General features: G+C 44.7%; 1 protein-coding gene across 20 annotated transcripts in view; it reads right to left on the bottom strand.

Moving 5' to 3' along the window:
• ZNF618 (zinc finger protein 618) overlaps positions 1-3,116 on the bottom strand; it is a 186,020-nt gene extending 182,904 nt beyond the window's left edge. For all 20 annotated transcript variants that reach the window (XM_086683777.1, XM_086683780.1, XM_086683778.1 and 17 more), the window contains exon 1: positions 2,965-3,116. In XM_086683777.1, coding sequence (XP_086539903.1) covers positions 2,965-2,997 — 33 coding nt within the window. In that variant the 5' untranslated portion in view covers positions 2,998-3,116. The remainder of the gene's footprint in view (positions 1-2,964) is intronic.
• Positions 3,117-23,001: the final 19,885 nt, after the last annotated feature.

Below are 23,001 nucleotides of genomic sequence, written 5' to 3'. Positions count from 1 at the left end.
CACGTCGAAATTTCAGCAGAATGGAATTGAAAATCTGAGTTGTGTGTCAGGAGACCCAGGACACACAAAGGACGTGCTGCAATATTTTTATTCCTTGCACCAGAAAGAACCTGTTACCTACAACCCTGACTTTTTCTCAGATGCCCAGTAGGGGTGCCCACCTACCCCTCCCAGCCTGGGGTATAGCTCCCCTCCAACACTTGCTGAACTCAGGCCTACTGTCTCATGAGGCCTCCAGAGCCCTCGGAAATTATAAATTCTTTGACCGTCCTAGGCATCGGCCTAAATAATTCAACAGGAAAAAAAATTTTTTTTAATTATGCTACTTAAAAAAAAAAAAAAAAAAAAGCTCATTCCAAGTATGTCAGAATGTGGCCAGTCAGCCCTGAAGGATTTCGTTACTAAAAAAATAAAATCTCCTAAATGCAATGGCGATGATGGGAAGTGTCGAACCTCTGCCGCTGTCAAATCTATTTCACAGAATTCACATCCCCTCAGAAATTTGAATCTCCACAAAACGGGTTAGGAATGCATGAACTGGGGCCACCATTTTTTTCCAAGACCAGCTGGTGGCTGGCGAAAGGGACACAGGGTTTCCTGTCCTAGCCCTGTGTGACCCACCATCAGCCCCCACGCAAGGTCCCACCAAGATTCCCCCCCCCCCCCCGCCTTTGGAGAGAAAAATTAAAACTTTTTTTTTTACTCAAAATCCCCAGCAAGTTCAACAACATACTAAACCATCACAAATAACCCTTCAACTTTGGGTGGGTACCTTATTTCCATCTGTTAAATTTTAATTCAGTCAATATTTGTCTTCTAAAAAAAAATTTTTTTTGTTTTTGTTTTCCCCTTCATGTGATTTCATTTTAAGGCCACAAAACTACATCAAATACTGTTTGCATTTGCGTTCCCATGTTCCAACATGTTCCAAAGGCAAATACGTTTGGGTTTAGCTTTTGTGTGTATTTTTGTTTTTTTTGCCTTTAAAAAAAATTAAATTTTGCAGCTAGAATCAGCCGAATTGGTGTTTTACTCCATTTTTTTAGCAAACTTAAGTGTTCCACTAGAAAAGATGGATAAGAATCAGAATTTTGATCTCCTCTCTGTCCTTCCCTTCTTTTATCTTTCCTTCTTAAGTCAGTAAAATTTGTGTTTTTAAAATCACAACCCCCCCCAAAAAAATGATCAAAGCTAATGGATTTTCTTTTCCCCTTTGAAAGTAACCAAATTTGTGAAAAATACCAAATGCTAATAAACTACCAACCCCACATCACAATCAAAGAGGCCTAAAACCAATCTGGATTTTTTTTTTTAAATAATAAATTTTTCAAATTGGAAGAGTAAGCAAGCACAGAGAAGGGAAAATTCTCTCCTACCAAGGATTCTTCAACCCTTGTCTTTATCAATTGATTCAGTTGCATGTCATAAAAAATGAGCTTCTGTGAATCCACTGTTAGTTTTTTCATAATAATGTTAATTATGCATATCTTATTTTAATGGCGGTCTCTCCTACAAATCTGTGGGCTACTCAATTTGTATAATGTGATGAATTTACATTTTTTTCCCCCACTGAATATTGCTAAAAAAGGTTCCTGACATTTTCTGGATAAAACAACAACAAAAAACGAAATGCCTAGACCTTTCAGGAAACAAAATCAGAAAATAGTCTTAATTATTCCATCAAAACAAAAAACAACCAAAAAAAAAAAACAACAACAACAACACAAAACCCAACAAATCAGGGAAAAAAGACAGGATTTCACTAACTTTTCCAGTTTCTGTTTTTCTTTAGAACCTTGGGATTTAAATGCAGGAAAATGTAAATGCGAAATTAAAAAAAAAAAAAAACTACAATTTTTGGGTGTGTCCAAAGCCAACATTTTAGGGTCTATTTTCTCTTTGAAATCCTTCCCCCTCGAAAACAGAAAAACTTTACATATTACCAAATGGTGAAATTAGTCTTTTCTGCCCGCTGGGCTAAACAAGTTCCAAATTACAATGAAGTACAATTTCTAATTGCTTCATAAAGCCAATTCTCCCAGTTTTCTCTAAACTCAACAATTTCCCTCCTTTCCTCATTCCAATTAGTTTTTTTCTCAAACTAAAAGGAGTTGGAAAGCCAAAATGACTTCAGTTTTAGGAGGCTTTCTCCTTTCTCCCCCTCAAAAACTGAATTCATTCAAATTCCAGCTTAATTTTCATTTACATATTATCTGGATTTGGTTTCAGAAATAAAAATTGTCTCCATGCTCCCAGAAAGATCAAAGTGAAAATTTTCACCCCAAAAAAGAAAAAAAAAGAATCCTTTCCCCCTCCGCTGCCTTAGAGTGCAAACTTTTGAAAAAATAAGAAATAAAAAATATTTCTTTTCAATTTTAATTTCTTTTTTTTTATTTACAAAATAGTATCCTCTAGGTGGCGTCGTTTTAATGGGAAAAAACTACCGTTTGAAGAAAAATTAGAAAAAAAAATTGAGAAAGGGAAATATGGCCTAAAAAAAAAAGACTGTTGCAAAGATGGGGTGCCAGAGGGGAAAGACCTCCCGAGGGGGGTCATCAGGGACCCCGAACGCAGAGGGGGTCAGGGGGAAATTGCAAATTTGGGGGGGAGGGGGGAGAGCTGGAAGGGGTTGCATTTTTGCAAAATGTGAATTGTCCAAACTGAAATGGCTGCTCTGTTCTCTCGCCGCTTTGTTTTCTGGGCTCCGGTCCGAGCCCGGGGCTGGAGGGGGCGCTGGGTGGGGGCCCGAAGAGACCCCCGCGTCACCCCCAGCCTCCTCACGCCCCGCGGCGTCCGGGGGGGGCCTCCCCAGACCCCGACCCCCCGGTTTGCGCCCACAAAAAGCCCGCAAACGTGCCCAGGCACTTTGCATTTTGCAAATCTTGCAATGAAGTGGCGCAGCGCCCCGGGCCCCGGCCCCCCGGGGTCCCCCGCGCGGTGCATGCCCCCGGCCCCCCGTCGTACCTGCGGAGCCGCCGCGCCGCCCGGCTGGTTCATGGGTCCGTGCGGGAGGAGGCGGCCCCGGCGCGTCCTGCTCCTCCCGGGCCGGGCTGCTGGTGCGCGCACAATGCCGCCGCCGCCGCCGCCGCCGCTGCCGCCGCCGCCGCCGCTCCCTCCTCCGCCCGCCCCGCTCAGGCCGGGGGGGCGGGGGCGCTGGGGGCGCGCGGGGGGGGGCGCCCGGCCCGAGCCCCCACCCCCGACCCGCACCGGCCGCCGCCGCCGCCGCCGCAACCGAGCCGCCCCTCGCGGGGCCGCCGCCGCCCCCCGCCGCCCTGCCCGCCCCCGGGCCGGCCTCGCCGCGCGGCCCGCGAGCTCCGGGCCTCGGCCTCGGCCTCCGCGCCGCCGGCCTCCGCGCCGTACACAAAGCCGGCCGGCCCCCGGGCGCGCCGCTCCGGCCCGCCCGCCAGCCTCCCGGCCGCGGCGCCGCCGCCCCCCAAACTTTCCCGCGCCGCGCCCTGCCCTCCCCGCGCCCCCCGCGTCCGCCCCCCGGCGCCCCTCTGCCCGCCCCCGGCTCGCCAGCCCCTCGCAAAGGTCATGTTCGCGGTTGAAAAAAAGTTTGGGGAGCCGCCTCTTGACGGAACACAAGGGGTTAATGGGAACTCTTCTGCTCCCCCCACCCACCCCCCAAAAATCAGATTGATTTTTTAAATAAAGTTTGAAGAGCTGGCCTTATGGAAGAATCGCGAGGCTCGGCGGGGATGCTCTTCTTGCCCCTGCCTGCCCCCCCACCCAAAACCCTCTAATGTCACTTAAAAATAAAAGTTTGAAGAACTGGCCCTGGGTCAGACAAGAGAGGTTAAGGGGACTCTTTCTAGCCCCCCAATCAGATGGATTTTAAAAATAAATATTTGAGGAGCTGCTTTTATGTGAAATGCGGGATGAAGAGAATTATTTCTGTCTACCTTTGTCAACATCTTTTTAAAGAACAGATTTATTTTAAAAATAAAAGTTTGAGGGAACTGGCCCTGGGTGAGACACTAGGGTTAAAGGTTAAGGGGGGCTAGCCCCCCTCCCATATACCCTACTCAAGTTGATTTTAAGAAGAAAAATTGGAGAAACTCTATATGAAATCGATGGTGAACAAGAATGTTTCTGTTCAACACTCTAAAATACCAGATTTTTTTTTTTTTTTTTAAATTTGAGGAACTGCCTCCTTATGACTTGGGAAGGTCTTAAGGGGATTTTTTTTCTCACCCTCCCCCCAAAAAAATCTGATTTTTTTTTTTTTTTCATTAAAAGTATGAAGGACCTAGCCCATAACAAGACAAGGATTACTGGATCCACCCTACATCTTCCACAGATGATTGATTTTTTACAATAAAAATTGAAGATTTTACATATATGAGATAAGAGAAATCTTTCTTTATGCCTTTTAAGAGAAAAATACATAAGGATACTTTTTAAAACATACAAGCACTGGAAATTAAGAGTAAACAGGTGTCTTTTCTCTGTCCCTACCTTAAAAGATCAAAAAAGTTTTTCTAATGTTTAAAGACTTGAATCGATAGGAGATAGGAGAAGTTACAGAATTTTTTTTTTCCCTGCACCCCCAAAGCTATTATTTTTTGAATGTCAGGAAACTAAGGAACTATACAGGAAGACGCTTTCTCTCCCTGAAGAAGGAAAATATGGAAATGTAACCCTACAGAGGAGGCAGAGGATTAAGAGACGCAACCCTTCCCCAGACCAAATACACAGATGAAGTTAAAAGGGATCTTCCAACCGTCCTCTCCTCCATGAAAAGTTGGAGTCATTAAAAATAAAAAGTGGCCATTTCCCTCCCAGCCAGCCTGGCAAGTATCTTCCTGGCAGAGATTTGCCATCCTCTGCCAAGGCTGCTGTAGGGCAGACACTGAGGGGGGCAGGGCAGCCTGTGAAGTTTGGCAGAACTGGGCTCCCATGAGCCCCGGACATATGTGATGGCCAGGCAGCCCCCTGCCCGCCTGCCCCTCATTCGCCATGTGGTTGAGGCCTTGCTACCCAGACAGATGCTCCAGGTTTGATGTGTCTCTGGCTCCATCCCCGTGTGAAGATCTCTGGGCACCTGCCTCAAGCCTAAGCTGCCTCCTCTGCCTAGCAGAACCAGGCCAAACTTTAGACCCTGGAGTAGAAAGGAATGGGACCCAAAGAACATGAAGTGTCAGTCACCACGGCTCAAAGCTGTAGGGTGCCAAAGGAAAAAACAAATTCTGCCCTCTCAATCAGGAAAACATGATGCATAAGCATTCACTGAGCACCTACTATGTGCCAGTCATGTTGCGCCTAATAAGGCAGACACACCATCGGGAAGAAGATGGCTTGCAGCTGGTCTTCTCAAACTCAGACAAGCAAATCACCGGGAGGGCCTGTTGAAATAGATATATTGCGCCCCACTCAAGTTTCTGATTCAATCAGTCGGGAGTAGGAACCAAGAATTTGCATTTCTACCAAGTTCCTAGGGGATGCCGATGCTGTTGGTCTAAGGACTGCATTTTTGAAACTCTGGCAAAGTGGTGCCAACAGAGAAATGCACAGGTGCAGGACAGAGAAGGGCTCAAACCAGCCAGGCTGAGGCAGGGGGATGGAGGGGATCAGCAAAGATTCCAGGAGAAATTAACATCCTGCTGGAAGGGTGGGTAGAAGCATCCTTCCTCTCCGGATCTTAATCAGATGGCATTGTCTCTTTAGGTCAAGGATTCTTAAACCCTTGGATAGCTTTGGGGATCCGTAACTAAGCAATTTTATGTATTAAGCACATTTATGTCTTTATGTGCTTTGGGGGGGACAAAATCTCTGTTCTTCACCAATTTCTCAAAAGGGTCAGTGACCCCAACCTTGAATGATCTGTAAACCTAGAATGATTTCCAGGTAGAAATGCCTGGAAAATCCTCATGGGTCTTTCTCAGCCTTCTCCTTCTGGAATCAGTGCAAGCCCTTTCTGCTTCTCTACTACCCCCAGACCACAGGAACTGGGCTTCCTCTCCCATTAGCACATCCAGACAGAGAGCCCATAGTGCACTGAACACCACCTAGAGAGACATATCCTCAACTGGGGTACCAGGTCTGGAGGGGCTGCCCCTTCTTCACTCTGTCTCTGCTGGGCCATGAAGGGTATGCTAAGAACGTGAAGATTGAGCCTGATGCCTTCCTGACAAAACCCAGTTTCTAAATGAACACACAGTTTTCCCAACCCTTAGTGGAAACTACATGGTCACCAAGAGCTCTGATTTATCCTTGCTCTGAAGGTTAATTAAGGGTAGACTCACCACAAGCAGTGATGGAACAGGTGCCATGATATCACAGAGAAGGAATGGCATGAATATTGGTCATAGCTGCTGAAAAACAGACACATACATTAGTTGGCAACAGTCCAGTGGGATCTCCAAAGGCTTACCCATCCTTAAGGGTCCGGCATTCAATTAAAATCATGTGTTCCTCAATTTCTGAACACTTCTGACCCCATCCATGCCCGGCCCACTTCCTCCAGAATCAGCATTGCCACACCAACACCTATACAGCATAATTATTCAAAGCCCAGGCTATGGAGTCAACTGCCTGAATTCTGAGCCAGGCTCTGGCCCTCACATGCTACATGATCTTGAGCAGACAACTCAGCCTCTCCTGGCCTCCAATTCCCCATCTTTCAAATGGTGTTGACAACAGTACCTGCCTCATGGGGGCGCTCTGAGGATGAAATGAGATGAGACATGTAAAGTCTTTAGAAAGTGCCTGGTATAAAGACAGCACCCCATATGCTTCTGACATTGGAATCACACAGACATGCTTCCCACTTGTGCCACCAACCAGCTCTGTGGTCCTGGGCTCGTGGCTTCATCTCTAAATCTTAGTTTCCAGCTCTATAAAATGGGGGTCCCCAAACTTAAACCAGTCTTATCAACACTCTTTTAGTTGTAACCAGTAGTAATGAAATAATGCTAAACTTAAGAAGGGGGTGGGGGGATTATCTTATTAAGTTAGGAGATAGATCATGGTACCCAAGGGCAGGAAATGAAATGAAGCCCGAAAAGGATTGGAGCCAGGAATTAACTCAAAAGTCATCAGGGACTGGGCTTGCTTTCTCCCTCACTCTGGGCCACAGATCTCTCATCCCTAATTCTTTCTCTCTGTCTCTCTCTCTCCCTCCCCTCCTCCCCACCTCTCTCCAGGTGGGTACTTGTGGCTTCTCCGAGCCCACAGTCAAAATGGCCACCCCACAGTCAACTAGGTGCCAATAGGTGCTGACTGGTATCTCTGTGCTCCAACCCAAATTCTCAGGGCAGAGAATGCGATTGGCTCAGACATGACCAGGAACCAAGCATCTATGCCCAAAAGGAGCAGGCTCACATAATGCCCATAAACTTCTGGGACCCATCCCTGAGGGAAGAGCGTGTGGAGGGTGAGCAGACCCCCCGAATGTTGATCTTCTCAGAGGGCTGTGAGGATTTGCTGAGATCAGAAGTGTAACGGTGCCCAGCTCAGGGCCCAACAGGCAGAGACACTCAGAAGGTACGCTTCCTCCTGCTGGAGTCTGGAGACATTTGGGAAAACCAGGGGTTGAGGACAGTGAGATTTTGTCAGGTGTCAAGTTTTTGTTATGAGCAGCTGAGGGGAACAAGGAAACGGGAATTTTCCCAGACATGACCTTTGGGTCCCAAACAGAACCTGATGCTTGACTAAAATTTTGTGGATAGATTTTGGTGGAAAAGATGATTTTAGAGTGAAACAGTAGGTTCTCAAGTGCGTAGAACAGAAGGAAGGCAGGGACTTCACAAAATGGTGTCTTCTTCCCCAAAGCCTAAACTATGAAGGAAGTGCTCTTTTGTAACAGCCCAGCCAGGGAGACCGGGCTCCCTGAGTCTCTACTCTACTCAGTGGGAGAGAACCACACAATCCAGTCGTACAAAATCTCTTAGCAATGTATCAAACAAGATGGTTGCCTTATCTTACTTGAACTGCTACTTCTCTGGAATGGGCAAGGAAGGTACAATCAGCCCCATTTTATTTTCCTAAATTTTATTTATTTTTTAAGTATGCTTCATGCTCAGCTCAGAGCCCATTGCAGGGCTTGAACTCAAGACCCTGAGGTCAAGACCTGAGCTGAGATCAAGAGTCGGACACTTGGGGCACCTGGGTGGCTCAGTCGGTTAAGTGTCCAACTTTGGCTCAGGTCATGATATCATGGTTTGTGAGTTCGAACCCCACATTGGGCTCTGTGTTGACAGCTCAGAGCCTGGAGCTTGCTTCGGATTCTGTGTCTCCCTCTCTCTCTGCTCTCCCCCACTCGCCCTCTGTGTGTTTGTCTCTCTCTCTCAAAAATAAATAAACACACACACACACACACACACACACACACACAGTCAGATACTTAACCAACTGAGCCACCCACGGCCCCACCCCCATTTTAAAGATGAGAAATTTGAGTCTCCAGTCCTTGGCCAAATCAGCCAGTGGCAACCCGGTCCGATTCTCATGCAGTGCTCTCCCCATTGTGCTCCCGCTGCCCTCCTTGGAAGTTTCTGGTGAATGGGATCAAAATCAACGGATTCTTTAAGTCATCTTGCTTCGGCTCTGGAATTTTCCTCTCTTCCTTCCTTTCATACCTCTCTCACCCGTCCCTCAAGTTGAGAAGCTGTGGCAACCATCTGCTTTCTCAAGAGAGGTCCTTGCAAACCATGGTGAAGCCTCCGGAGAGGTGGGTATTTGAGGCCTTGGCAATCCCCCAGGGTGGTGAGTCCAGGAGGGAAAGTCAGAAAGAAGGAGGACCCGGGACAGGAGACCAGTGAATCAAAAGAAAGAGAGATCATGCTGATGGCTCAGACCAAGAATCAGAATCGGGGCCAAATATGAGTGTTCCGACCCTGGATTCAATACAAATGTTTATTATGTATCTACCATGTCCCGGCATGTTTCATACACCTGTTCCAAGGAGCCTGCCCTCCCACAAAGCCTAGAGGTAGTCTAGCATCCTAGGGAAGATGTCGCCTCATCCCTGCAGTCAGACCTGTAGGAATCCCTGCCCTACACTCACCAGATTGTGACCTTCGCCACCATAAAAGCTTCAGTTTCTTCATCTGCAAAATGGGTAAAATAGGGTACCTCACATGGAGGGTTATTTAAAGGATTAACTCACGTTATGCACTAACCGCATGGTCGTTTTCTTGTTACTTGTCCCAGCCCATTTCCACTCTAACATACATAAGGAAATGCAGGCACGAGGCGGGAGGGAGGGCAGAGTCACCCTACGTGAGCTTATTGGTTATCCAGCCGAGAAGAGAACAAAGTCCGTTTTGGAGGCAGCTGTCCCAAGGACAACAGGCTATGGCCCCGAATATGGTATCAATCCTGATTTCAGCTTGCTGGATCTCAGAATGGAGAAAGACCCAGCGGAGGGAAGGAAGGGGGAGGAATGAAGACGGCAGAAGGCGGTTCATCTTGTTTTCTCCTAATGCCAGTTGGGGACCCCCAAAGGAGGCTTTAATCTGTCCTTTCTCCATTAGGGGATTAGCGGACAGTGACAGTCAGGCTCTGGACTCAGATCACAGCGGGCTCAAATCCCAGCTCAGTTCCTTTCCAGCCGTGTGAGCCTTGGTGCCTCACACGACTATCTCTGGCAAATGGGAGTAACAAGAGATACACACACGCTTTCTATGAAGATTAGGAGAAAACAATGAATGCCGGCACACGGTAGGTGTCCTAGATGTTAGTGGTGATGACTCATCACGACAAGACCTCAATGGCTTGGATCTGCACAAATGTCCAGTGGGTGGGACGCGTCTGAAGTGACAGCTCAGCCATGACACCATTCAGTTCTGCTCCTCAGCTCCGTTAACAGACGAGGAGAGTGAGGCACGGAAGGTAAGTGGAATGTACTTTTACCAGTAAGTGGACAAACGGACGTGATGTACCTCCTGATGTGAGACACCGGGAAGAACCAACAGTGCTTCCATCGAATTCCTGCCAAAAATGCATAACCCAAACCTAATCATGAGGAAACGTCGGACAAACCCAGATCAAGGGACATTCTGCAGAACAACTGGCCTGTGTTTTTCAATAATGTCCATGTTCTGAAAGACAAAGAAAGGCTGAGAGACTGTTTCAAATTAAGGGAGCCTACGGAAATATGACAACTAAATGCAAAGAGTGATCTGGAATTGGACCCCAGGGCAGAGTGAAAAACATTGCTACAAAGGACATTGTGGGGACAACTGGTGAAATCTGAATATGGTAGGATATTAGATAGTAATATTTGTGTTAAATTTCTGGGTTGGTAAATGTTCTATGATTGCATAAGAGGATGTTCTTGCCCTTGGGAAGTACACAGTTTTGTTGTAAGGGACATGATGTCCACAACTCTCATGGTTCAAGAAAACAAATTTTATATCTATGTATCTATGTATCTTTGTATCTATGTATCTATCATCTATCTACCTTATCTATCTACCATCAAAATAAAAAACTAAGAAAAGTCATACAGTGGGGCACCTGGGTGGCTCAGTCGGTTGAGCGTCCGACTTCGTCTCCGGTCATGATCTCATGGTTCGTGGGTTCGAGGCTGCATCGGGCTCTCTGCTATCAGCTCAGAGACTGCTTCGGATCCTCTGTCTCCCTATCTCTCTGCCCCTCCCCCACTCGCTCTCTCTCTCAAAAACAAACATTTAAAAAAAAAAGAAAGAAAGAAAAGTCATATATCTGAAATGTTTGAAAAAGCCAGAAGCCTACACCGAAATTACTTTCACCAGAACGAACTCTTTTTTCATTGTATATTTGACAACAAAATTTCGCTCATTGATCACTGGTTTGTCCACATCAAAATCTGCTGATTACTTTTTTTCTAACAACATGAGTTTTCTTTTGTGACCACTATTCCTACAGGTCCAATTTTCCCAGGCAAATTTTGTGACCTAAATTTTGTCAGCCAGACTTAGGATCTTCCATCAGTTGTTAGTCAATAGCAACTTTTACCACGTGCAGCATCAATCTTGGTCAGTTTTTTTCCCGTTGCTTATTTCTACTAAGTGAAAATTTTTCCAACGTTTGCGATTTTCAGTGTTATTGAAAAGATTTAATTCTGCAAACAGCTTTTTTTCCTCTGAATATTAGTTTTACTCTGTGTGGTTTAGTGGGATTCTCAACCTTGGCTAGGCATCTGATCACCTGTGGGGCTCGCGAACAAGACAGGTTTCCCAGCCTCTAACTCCAGCAAGCCCAAGATTCTGAATCAATAGGTCTGGGATGGGACCCAGATATCTGTATTTTTAACTGGCCCCCACCTCCCACGTTTTTAGCAGTCAGTGGCCCATCGCTTTATCGCGGGGCCCCGCTTACCTTGTATTATCGGTAGTCCAATAATTAAACTCTCTGGGCCTGGCTAACCTCATTTCATAATCCCATTACCCTAACTTGACTGTGAGGCTCTTGAGGAGAGGGAACAGGCTGACGGTTTCTGAATGGCCCGCCTAGCCCATTACTTGTCAGGTTAGGCAGCAAAAACATTAACTGAATTATTGCTGCCTCAACCCAAACCTTGAATATCAGCAACAAGAAAAGGAACTTCTTTTTCTTACTGTAGTAAATGTATATAACATAAAATTTACCATTTCAACCATTTTTAAGTGTGCAGTTCAGTGACATTAAGTGCATTCTCATTGTTGTGTAACCATCACTCACCGCTGTTCATCTCCAGAATTTCTCATCTTCCCAAACTGCAATTCGGTACCCTTAAACACCCTCTCCCCACCCCTTGACTTTCCCCCAGCCGCAGATGAACCATCACTCAACTTTCGGTCTCTGTAACTTCACAATTCTAGTTACTGCATATAAGTGGCATCATACTGTATTTGTCCTTTTGTGTCTGACTTATGTAGCAGGTGTCAGAACTGCATTTCTTTTTCAGGCTGGATAATATTCCATTGTATGGATGTACCATTCTCATTTATCTGTTCACAGTTTAGTGGACATTTGGGTGGTTTCTACTTTTGTGATGTTGTGAATAATGCTGCTATGAACGTGGGTATATCATATATCTGTTCAAGTCCTTGCTTTCCTGTCTTCTGGATGTACATCCAGAAGAGGAATCATTATATTGCCACTCTACATTAATTTTTTGAGGAACCATCATAATAGTTTCTACAGCAGCTAACAAGAAACATTTTTAAAGCTGCTTTATTAAAGGTAGAACAATGATTAATCCTTTCTGATGTTTATTCCAAGTCTATTGAGAAACAAAATCCATATATCTAGCTTTAGCAACTGCAAAGGATCATGGGATGCTACATTTCCCCTTTCGTTCTGTGGTAGACTGATTCCAGGAAAAGCCTCAACTCTGCACACCTCTCTGCGCCTATCCCTCTCTGTCATGTGACTTTGCAGTTCATCTCACCCAAAACCTGAGGTCTATTTTCTGATCCCTTGAGTCTGGATCTGATTACGTGACTTGCTCTGGCCAATGGGATGTTAGCAGATTTCACGTACGTGGGGGCCTGAAAAGTGTTTAAGAACTGAGTTTGCATTTGTTCTTACACTTTTGCCTTCCCCATGAGAATATGCCCAAGGTAGCCTGCTGGAAGAATAGGAGAGAACGGTCACCCCATCTGACCACCGAGATGTATGAGTTCCAAGCCTACCACTAGCCACCGCCACCTCCCAGAATGTGAGAGAGCTCAGAGGAGATTAGCAGAGTCATCCAGAGTGAACCCCCATCAGCCCACAGACTCATGAGCTCAATAGATGCATATGGTTTTATCTCATGGAGTTTTGGGGCATTTTGTTACACGGCAGTATTGTGGCAACAGGTAACTGATACATCTCCCCTCCTCCTCTGTTAACCTGCTGCAGGTTCTGCATCGTCAAAGGGTGATGAAATGACTGCGTTCCCTGACTTCACAGAACTAACATGAGAGGTAAATGCCAGAATGGGAAGGTCTAGCATCTGACAGTTACAATCTAAAGGCTGATTTCTCTTCCCTCTTGAAGATTACCCTCCTCTAGTTTATTGGGAAAGAGAGCCATAGAGAGCATCTCTTCTCCATTGCCCCTCATTCTAGTGATGGGATCTCAATGTTCCTTGGAGAACAAGATTTCTGCCCTGCTTAATCTATGTATTCTGGGTAGAGTTGCTCTATTCAGCCCTGAGTACCATCAACAAATGACCCAGGCCTGGCCAATCAATGTATGCCATCCCCTTGGCCCCGCATTGATTCGGGGATGGTCACATGGTAGGCCAAGCCAATGAGATTCAGTCGCAAGAATGTCAAAGCAAAGTTTCCTTTCCCACTGAGATTACTGAGAGGGTATAGGTTAAGTCTAGAGGAACTGACGAATAGCATGCGGAAAAAGCTTGCCTAAATATAGCTAACACAGAGAAAAGCAAAATCCAGAGATGGGAAAAAAACAGAGCCTGATGACACAGTTAGAACCCCTAGATCCAGCCATGCCTGAAGCTGTCTTCCTTTGAATTTTTGGTTACATGAGTCAATAATATTCTTGTTTTGTTTACTTAATTTGAGAATGGACTCTGTCCCTTGTCACTGAAAAAAAAAAAAAAAGATTTTTCTTGCATTTCTCCTGGATCACCTCCCTGACTTCATTGATCCCGATCACCATGGGCTCCTCCACGGTGCTCTTAGCCCCACTGCTGTGAAGAGCCACTGGGCTTATCACTGCTGGTCACCACCTGAGACTCCAGGAAAAGTCTACCCAGTAGAGTGATATTTCTTCCAAACAGGCTCCAGGAGCAGGGAGAATTAAGGCAGGTCTGGGCTGACCTGGCATCCTCCTTTGCCCTGAACAGCTCTGATTTATGCCTGTTGTCCCAGCATGATTACTAATAGCACTCCCTTGCTGTTGATAGTGTCATCGTTTGGATAATAAATTATAGGGTTCCCTTTAGCAGGTCACACTTCTTTTTTATTGTGTCGTGCCTTTATTCTCCACTGTCCCCCACATAAAGCTGAACAGTAGTTTCAGACTTTACCAAAAGCTTGAAATCATAGCACAGGAGGTGTGGCAGAATCCAAAGATGGCTACAATATCTGCCATCCCAGTGCTCTTCTACAATGTGACCTCGCCTCTCCCCATCACGAGCTGCAATCTAATTCTCCTCCCGTTGGATTTGGGCTTGTGACTGCTTCATCTAGTAGATCACGGTACAAGCGATGTTGAGTTGCTGCTTAGACTGAAGCACAGAAGACAGAGTAGCTTCCGTCTTCTTCATGAGATCGCTTCTACTTGGAGCCCTGAGCCATCATGTAAGTAGTCCAGCTTCCCTGGGACTGCCACGTTGCGAAGAAACTAAGCCACACTGAGAGGCCATGCATAGCCACTCTAGCAGGCGGCCTGGTAGACAGGCTCGAAGATAGCACCCGCCTCTTGGTGTTCGCACCCTTGCATAATCCCTCCCCCTGGAGTAAGGGTGAGACTTGCTTCTAATCAGAATACCGATTAGGGGATGGGCTCCAGAAACGGCTTTGTTACAGAAGACTGTAGCTTCTGTCTGTCTGGAGGACTCTCCACGTTGCTGGCTTCGATGAGCCACGTTGCCGTGTTAGGGAATTTCATGTGGCAAAAAACTGAGGACAGCCTTCAGCCAACAGCCTTCAGCCAACAGCCACTTAGGAACCTTAGCCCTCAGTCCAACAACCCAGAAAGAATGGAGTCCTGCCAACAGCCTTGCGAGTGAACTTGGAAGTGGATCCTTCCCCAGTTGAGCCTTCACTGAGACGCCAGCCCTCGCTCGCAGCCTCACGAGAGACGCAAAAGCAAATCCCTGACCCACAACAATTATGAGATGATAAATGCATGTTGAGAATTGCCTCCCCGTGCGGCAAAGTTTTAATTCCAGTAATTTGAAGTGGAAATCCTTCCCAGCCTCTTAAACAGCGGATAGCATCATTCCTGCCTCCTCTCCTGAAATCTCACATCAAGCACTGCCCCAAGCCTAGTAAGAACAACTAACTGAGCCGAACATATATTTGCACAATAGAGTTTTCCAAAGGAAATCAGTTGTTTTCCAGATTTTGGATACCTGTTGAGTGTGCATTCGGTTCTTTAGAAGTCATTATCTGACTGTATGAAACGAGAAACAGCCGGCTATGATCCAAATATATCCTTCTACCAAAAGACAAAGGTAATCCCTGAAGTCCCCCAGGACTCACTAGCCTGTGGGGATACACGAGGTCACACTTTATTTATTTATTTAACAAATACTTTCCTAGGGCTCGTAATGAGCTATTCTAAGTGCATTGAAACCATCGGGCCTCCGTGACAACCTGATGAGGTGGATGCTATTTATTATCCTCTCTGTTTTACACATGAGGAAACTGAGGCACGAAGAGGTAAAGTAACTTGCCGAGGAACATAGAGCTTCTAAGCGCATCTGGGCTTCGGGCTCAGGAACCTGACTGCAGAGCCTGCACTTGTATTTACTTTGCTATCCTGAATCTCCCTGAGTCTGATCCCCCACCTGCATGGCGGAAGCATTTGAAACTCCACAGTAAGGTTCCTTCCTTCCTCTGTCAGTTTCCAGAGGCCTTGGGAGGTGGTGCAAGTGGGCTCAGTGTTCCTTTGGATCCTGTCCCGGGAGGGCCAGTCTGCCACTAGCTTAACCTCTCAGCCATCAGTTACCACGACACTACATCACAAGTGGCCCACGACTTCAAATAATAAGCATGAATTTAGTACACAAGTCTGCGGGTCAGCAGAACGGTTCTGATCTTGGCTGGGCTTGTTCATATGGCTGGTGTTGGCTGCCTCTTACCTGATCTGTGTTTGGCCACGGCTGGGACAACCCGGGCCACACGACGCCGGTCTACCCATTTCTCATCCTCCGGCAGGCCAGCCTGGGGCACGTTCATTTGGCAACACCAGGGTAGAAGAGCAGATAAGCCCAAGGGTGCAAGCACATTTCCAGCTTCTGTTTAAATCCCACGCTGAACATCCCGTTGGTAGGAGTAAGTCCTGCCCCGAGTCCAAGCAGGAGAATACGGCACCGTTGTGTGGCACAAGGCCTGGGGACAGGGAAGGATAAAGAACTGGTCATTAAGGCAATCAGTGTACCACCCTCGGCACCGATTTTCTTTCTTCTCCAAAAACGTCAGAACAGAATTAAATTTCAAACTAAAAAACCATTTCGATGAAGCTGCCCAAGACTCCATAAATTAAAGTTGTGCTCTGAGAGGCGGTGAAGAAGGGATCCAAACCAGGGGCAACGTGCACAAATGGTTTCTTTATGAAGGGAAAACAGCGGCGTTCCTCTGTATCAATAGGAAATGAAACCGAGAATTCAGAACTCAGCCAGGGGGGCCCACATTCTAGTGGCAAAGTGGCAGTCGGCAGGGTAGGCATTGTGCGGGCCTGGTGTCTGAGCACTAATGTGAGCACAAAAGTCACATCAGAGCAGGCCTACAGCAAAATTGACTCAGTTAGCAGCTTCTTAGCATATCAATGTCTTATTTTGTTTCTCAGGCAGAAAGCTCAAATATTGGCTTGCCTGATTCAAAATTGGCCCGTAGGCCACCCCAGTTTTTTCCAAGAGAGTATAAATGAATGTATACTTGATTCCCATTCCTGGAAAGCAGAAGCTGTCATTTTCTGGGCTCACACAGCCTGCACAGAGCCTGGTTATAATTATTTCTCTGAGATACGGAGGAGCTCTTGTTAGACAGCCGCACTGGTCTCCAAACCTACCATTCCATGGCCCCTTTCTTCTACTGTAAGAGTGCCCCGGAAATGTCAACCTCCCTGAGGTGGCAAAGGTCAAGGTCTGTGGACAAATATCAACTGATGCTGTTTTGGAAACATCCGAGGAGACTCAATGGACAGTAAAACTTACCAAAAAGAACAGACCTAAAGAGCCTGGCACATTCCATGTTCCGTTACAGAGACATCAGGACTTTTGCAATGGCCCTAAGATGGGTTTAATGGTGGAAAGCAGATTGTACCCAGCAGGTCCCCCTTCCCAGACTGCAACCCTATGAATCTGTTCTGGATACGCTGTTTGCCATACGCCCGGGTGTTTTTCACACATCACCTCAAGTGATTCTTAAAGAGCGGTACACATCCCTATTTTGCAGATGAGGAAACAGAGGCACAAAGCTTCAGTACATCGCCCAAGTCACACAGAATGTTAGTGTTGAGGCACTGTGACTTGAGAACCAGCCCTCGTAGACATGACCCTACGAAAGCTGTCATTCAGTACCATTCAGATACCATCAAGCCTGTGCCTTCAAATTAAGAGGGATACAATTTCCAAGTAGTTGATGCAGAGTTTTATGAAAATCCATTTCTAGGTTCTTAACTGCCATATGCATTACTTCCTTGCATGGACAACTTTGGGTCGGGGGCAGGGAGGAGAGGGCACCGAACGGAGGGACGTTTCCAAATATTGGGGAACGGAAGTTCCCTTGAATAGGACACCACAACCCTTCTCCCATCCATCTCATTAAGAGACAAACTCTAGGGGCACCCGGGTAGCTCAGTCGATTACACATCTGACTCTTGGTTTCAGCTCAGGTCATGATCTCACGGTTTCATGAGTTCAAGCCCCGCACTGGGCTCTGCACTGACAGCGTGGAGGATGCTTGGGATCCTCTCCCTCCCTCTTTCTCTGTCCCTCTCCCACTCACACTGTGTCTGTCTCTCTCAAAATAAATAAATAAACTTAAAAAAATTTTTTTAAAAAGAGAGACAAACTTCTATTACTTTTACCTTTTATGTTTAACAATTATAGAAATTTTGATCGACAGTATCCTAAAATTAATCCAGAAACATGCTTATTAACCCATAGTGCCTTATGATCACTGGAAATAGAAGTATTTTTAAATTTCCACCTATAATGATATTTTCGACTTAGAGACTATTCTGAGATGATCTGTATGAGACAAGCAGAAAAATATATCACATTCCTGTAAAATTCTGTGGGGAAGTGGAATGGAAAAAGTGATTTAAAGGAGAAAAAGGAACACTGCAATATTTCTAGCTGTGAAGAGTCTGTTCTATTTTTTTTAATGGATGACAGTGGGTATAAAATCACTACTTTAAACACTAATATTTACAATATGCAGGACATTACATCCTTTACAACTATTTAAAACCGTGAGAACAAATTTTTTATTTATATGATTATGTGAATTTTCAGAATTCTTCTGGAGGTATATGAGAAAGAAAGAAAGAAAGAAAGAAAGAAAGAAAGAAAGAAAGAAAGAAAGAAAGAAAGAAAGAAAGAAAGAAAGAAAGAGGAAGGAAAAAAGGAAGGACGGAAGGAAGGAAGGAAGGAGAAGCAAAGTCCTCTGATCTTGCCCAAGATGACGCATTTGTAATCCAGAGAGTAACAAGGATTTACCCAAGTTCACACGGAAGAACAGCACCTGAGCTAGGACCAAAAGTAAAGCCTCAGGACCCCCAATACCTCCCCTTTTCCTTATCCATGCTGACTTACTGTGCCATTCAGAGTCCCAGCAGGTCCCAGAACATGAAAGCAATGAAAGGCAGGAAAAGTTGATCAGGTGTCTATTTACAGAGGTGAGGGCAGGGCCAAGGGAAAGCCACAGGGGCTGGCGAAGGACCAAGGACTAGCAAAGGTGCAAAGCCATTTCCACCCCTGGACTGGAGGAGCAAAGAGCAAGAGACCTTACCTGGACCCTGTGAGGCCTGTAGCTGGAGGAGAAGGCTACCAAGGGGAGGAGCATGTCTTAAGCAGAACGGGATCTCGGGCACACCACAGCTAGCAGGGAGAGAGCTGGGGGAACAAATGCAACGATCTCTCTTCTCCTGCATGGCTTTCCTGCTGGATCCTCTCGTTGGTCGAATCTATCAGAAACCAGAGGGCAAGGGAACTGGTTGACACATTTCTTAGAGGTCAACCTCCTAGGCACAGAGCAAAACAGAGGAGGGCAGAGTGTGGGTCTGGAGGGGCAACCAGAAAACGTTCACAACGCTTTCCATTTTGAACTTGACATTTGTATTTGAACAAAAAGATTAGGCTTTCCAGTCAAGGTAAGCCGCAGCAAAATAAAGAGATCTGTCCCCAGAAGATTCCAAAAGCCTATATTTATGAGGCAGGAGGAATTTCAGGGACGTTTAGAAGAATTTATATTTTTCATTTTGTAAATATGATACACAACAGATATCTACTTATTTTAGTACAATAATTTTTTTTGGCATCTCTCTTCATTGGAAACTGATCTTTATTTCTCTAACAATTGCTTTGTTAAATCCCCATTCATGGATGCTTTCATAGACTGCTACTAGCTCCAACTAAAACCTGGGAGTTGAGGGAAAGTCCCTGAGAAAAGTAATGCAAGTGGACATTTTAAATAGAATTATATCATTAAAGATAACAATGTAAATTATTAACAGTCGTCTATTAAAGACAGATTAATCCCGCTATAATCAGATTGAAAGAATGCATGCAATTGCCATAATCCAAAATGCTATAAATTTAAATCACCTTTCATAGGCAACCTGTAGAAAGAGCAGCGCCATCTAGGGGCAAGGAGCTTCAACGACCTAATGCCCTTTGACCTGTGTTTTTCCCCGTTTTCAAATAAGGCCATCAAAGGAGGTGTAGTGGAGGGACGCCTGGGTGGCTCAGCGTCTGTCTGACTCTTGATTTTGGCTCAGGTCGGGCTCAGGTTATGCTCAAGTCATGATCTCACAGTCAGTTCATGAGATTGAGCCCCACATGGAGGTCTGCACTGACAGTGTGGAACCTGCTTGGGTTTCTCTCCTCTCTCTGCCCCTCCCCTGCTCACACACGCATGCGTGTGCGCTCTCTTTCTCTCTCTCTCTGTCTCAAAATAAATAAACATCTTTTTTTTTTTTTTTTTTTTTTTTTTTTTTTTAAAAAGAGGACGTGTTGGAGCACCTGGGTGGATCAGTTGGTTAAACACCCACTTCGGCTCAGGTCATGATCTCACTGTTAGGGGGGGTTTGAGCTTAACCACCTGAGCCACCCAGGCACCCCTGGATCAGTTAACAGGTTTAAAACTATGGCTACAAATTTAGGGTTTTTGCCACAACTACATAAAGAGATGAAGAAATACATATATTTGAAGAAATGATAGCAGTAAACTCCAAATTTGAGGAAAATATTAACCTAGACATCCTAGAGACTAAATGAACCCCCAGTAGAATAAATACAAAAGATCCATACCTGGACACGTCATAGTCAAACTGCAGAAAGATGAAGACAAAAGAAACATCTTGAGAGTAGTGAGAAAAATGAATTGGCACAGACAGGAAAGCATCAATACCTTCAATTACTGACTTTCCATGTGAAATAATGGAGACTAGAAGGACATATGAAAAGCACTGAAAAAACAAAACAAAACAAAACTGTCAACCAAGAATGCTATGTTAAACAAAACGATCTTTCAAAAATGAAAGCTAAACAAAGACATTCCCAGATTAAAAAAAAAAAAAAAACATGGCCAAAAGATTGCCTTACCAGATACTATAAAAAGTTCTTTGGGCCCAAAGGACTTCATACCAGAGGGCAATCTGAATCTACAGGAAGAAATGAAAACTACCAGAAAAGATAAATATGTAATAAGAGTCGAAATAAGAGAGATAATATAAGAATCCATTTTTTCTTATTCTCTTAATGTTTTAAAAAGACACAAAATTGTATAAAACAATACAAACACTGTATTGTTAAGTATATAATATATATATATGACAATAAGAGCATAAAGGAAAAAGTAGGAATAGAGCAAAGTTTCTGTATTTCATCAAAATGAAGTTCATATTAATTTTAAGTACACTTTGATAAGTTAACATGTATATTATATTCCTAAAGCAACCAAAAGAAAATAACTATAAAAATAAGAGTTCAGGGGTGCCTGGGTGGCGCAGTCGGTTAAGCGTCCGACTTCAGCCAGGTCACGATCTCGCGGTCCCTGAGTTCGAGCCCCGCGTCGGGCTCTGGGCTGATGGCTCAGAGCCTGGAGCCTGTTTCCGATTCTGTGTCTCCCTCTCTCTCTGCCCCTCCCCCGTTCATGCTCTGTCTCTCTCTGTCCCAAAAATAAATAAACGTTGAAAAAAAATTAAAAAAAAAAAATAAGAGTTCAAATAGCGCACGGAAATATTTAATACAAGATACGAACTAAAGGAGAAACAGAAGAACAAAAAAGATAAGAGATCCATAGAAAGCAGAACGGCAAACATAAATGTAAATGGTACAGTCACTTCAGTTAAAGGAAGAGATTGTCAGATCATGATCCAACTACATGGTTTCTAAAAGAGACATACAAAAATATGACATGCACACAGTAACCAAAAGAGAGCTGGAGTGGTTATATTAATATTATAAAAGTAGACTTCAAGATAACAAGAAGTACTAGAGACAAAGAGGGACATTTCATAATAATATAAGGGCAAATACATTAGGAAAATGCAACAGTTTTATATGTACCTTGTAACACAGCCTCATAATACATGGCACAAAACTGACTGAATTGAAAGGAAAAACAGACAGTTCAGCAATAATAGTGGGAGAATTCAATACCATGCAAGGCCCAATCCATTCACTTGGAAACCTTTACCCCAGCCCCATCTCCTAACTACCATGACCCCCCCAAACCAGTCTCCTTCCATTGCCCCTCTCAAGTCATTTTATATACCACTTGGGAACCTCCCTCAATTTCTCCAGAAAGCTTCACTATGTGAGTAATAAACCTTTTCCTACCCTTGCTGGTGCATGTGTGGCATCATCAGATTCAAATGCAAAAATCCTCAATGAAATATGAGCAAAGTGAATTCAGCAGCACTGTCAAAGTATTAAATACCATGACTTAAGTGGGTCTTATTTCAGAAATGCAAGGTTGGTGGGGCGCCTGGGTGGCATAGTTGGTTAAGCGTCCAACACTTGATCTCAGCTCTCAGGTCAGGATCTCATGGTTTGTGAGTTTGAGCCCCATATCAGACTCTGCGTTGATGGCACAGAGCCTGCTTGGGATTCTGTCTCTTCTTCCCTCTGCGCTTCCCCCACTCATGCACACACACACACACACACACACACACACACACACACTCTCTCTCTCTCTCTCTCTCTCTCTCTCTTTCTCAAAATAAACAAATAAACTTAAAAAAAAATGTAAGGTTGGTTCGATACACAGAGGTCAATCAATGTGAAGCATCTTATTATTAGAATAAAAAGAAAACAAACACACAACCATCTCCATAGACGGAGAAAAATCACTTGACAAAAATCTAACAACTGTTCATGATAAAAACCCAACAAACTAGGAAGAGAGAGGCATCTACAAAAAACCCGCTGCTAACATCTTACATAATGGTGAAAGACTGAATGCTTTATCCTTAAAATCGGGAACAAGGGAAGGATATCTACTTCCTCACAACTCTTCAGCATTGTACAGGAAGTTTCCACCAAGTGCAATAAGGCAAAAACAACAACAAACAAAAGCAACAACAACACAACATACAAACTGAAAAGGAAAAAATAAAATCACAAGTGACACAATCCTTTATGTATACAATCCCAAGGAATCTACAAAAGAGCTACAACAGCTAAGAAACAAGTTGAGAGAAGTCACAGGATACAAGTTCAGTGTGTAAACAATTATACTTCCATATACTAGAAATGAACCATCCAATTAAGTGATTCCATTCACAGTGAAAAAGAATAAAATACTTAGTGATAAATTTAACAAAAGAAGTGTTAGACATGGAGACTACAAACTATAAAACATTTCTGAGCTGGGTACTTGGGTGGCTCAGTTGCTTAAGCATCTGACTCTTGATTTTGGTTCAGGTCATGATCTCATGGTTCCTGGGATCAAATCCTGTGTCAGACTCCATGCTGACAGCGCAGAACCTATTTGGAATTCTCTCTCCCTCTCTCTTTGTCCCTCCCCTGCTTACTCTCTCTCTCAAAATAAGAAAATAAACATTAAAAAAAAAAAAAACATTTCTGAGAGGAATTCAAAAAAGGGCTAAAATTGGGAAATATCCAATGTTCATGGATTGGGAAACTCAACATTGTCATCAATTCTCTCCAAATTGATC

This window comes from Puma concolor, chromosome D4 (genome assembly GCF_028749965.1).
Source record: "Puma concolor isolate L17-30 chromosome D4, mPumCon1.1.hap2, whole genome shotgun sequence".
NCBI classification, from domain to species: domain Eukaryota; kingdom Metazoa; phylum Chordata; class Mammalia; order Carnivora; family Felidae; genus Puma; species Puma concolor.
This window is presented reverse-complemented; position numbering and strand designations above follow the sequence as displayed.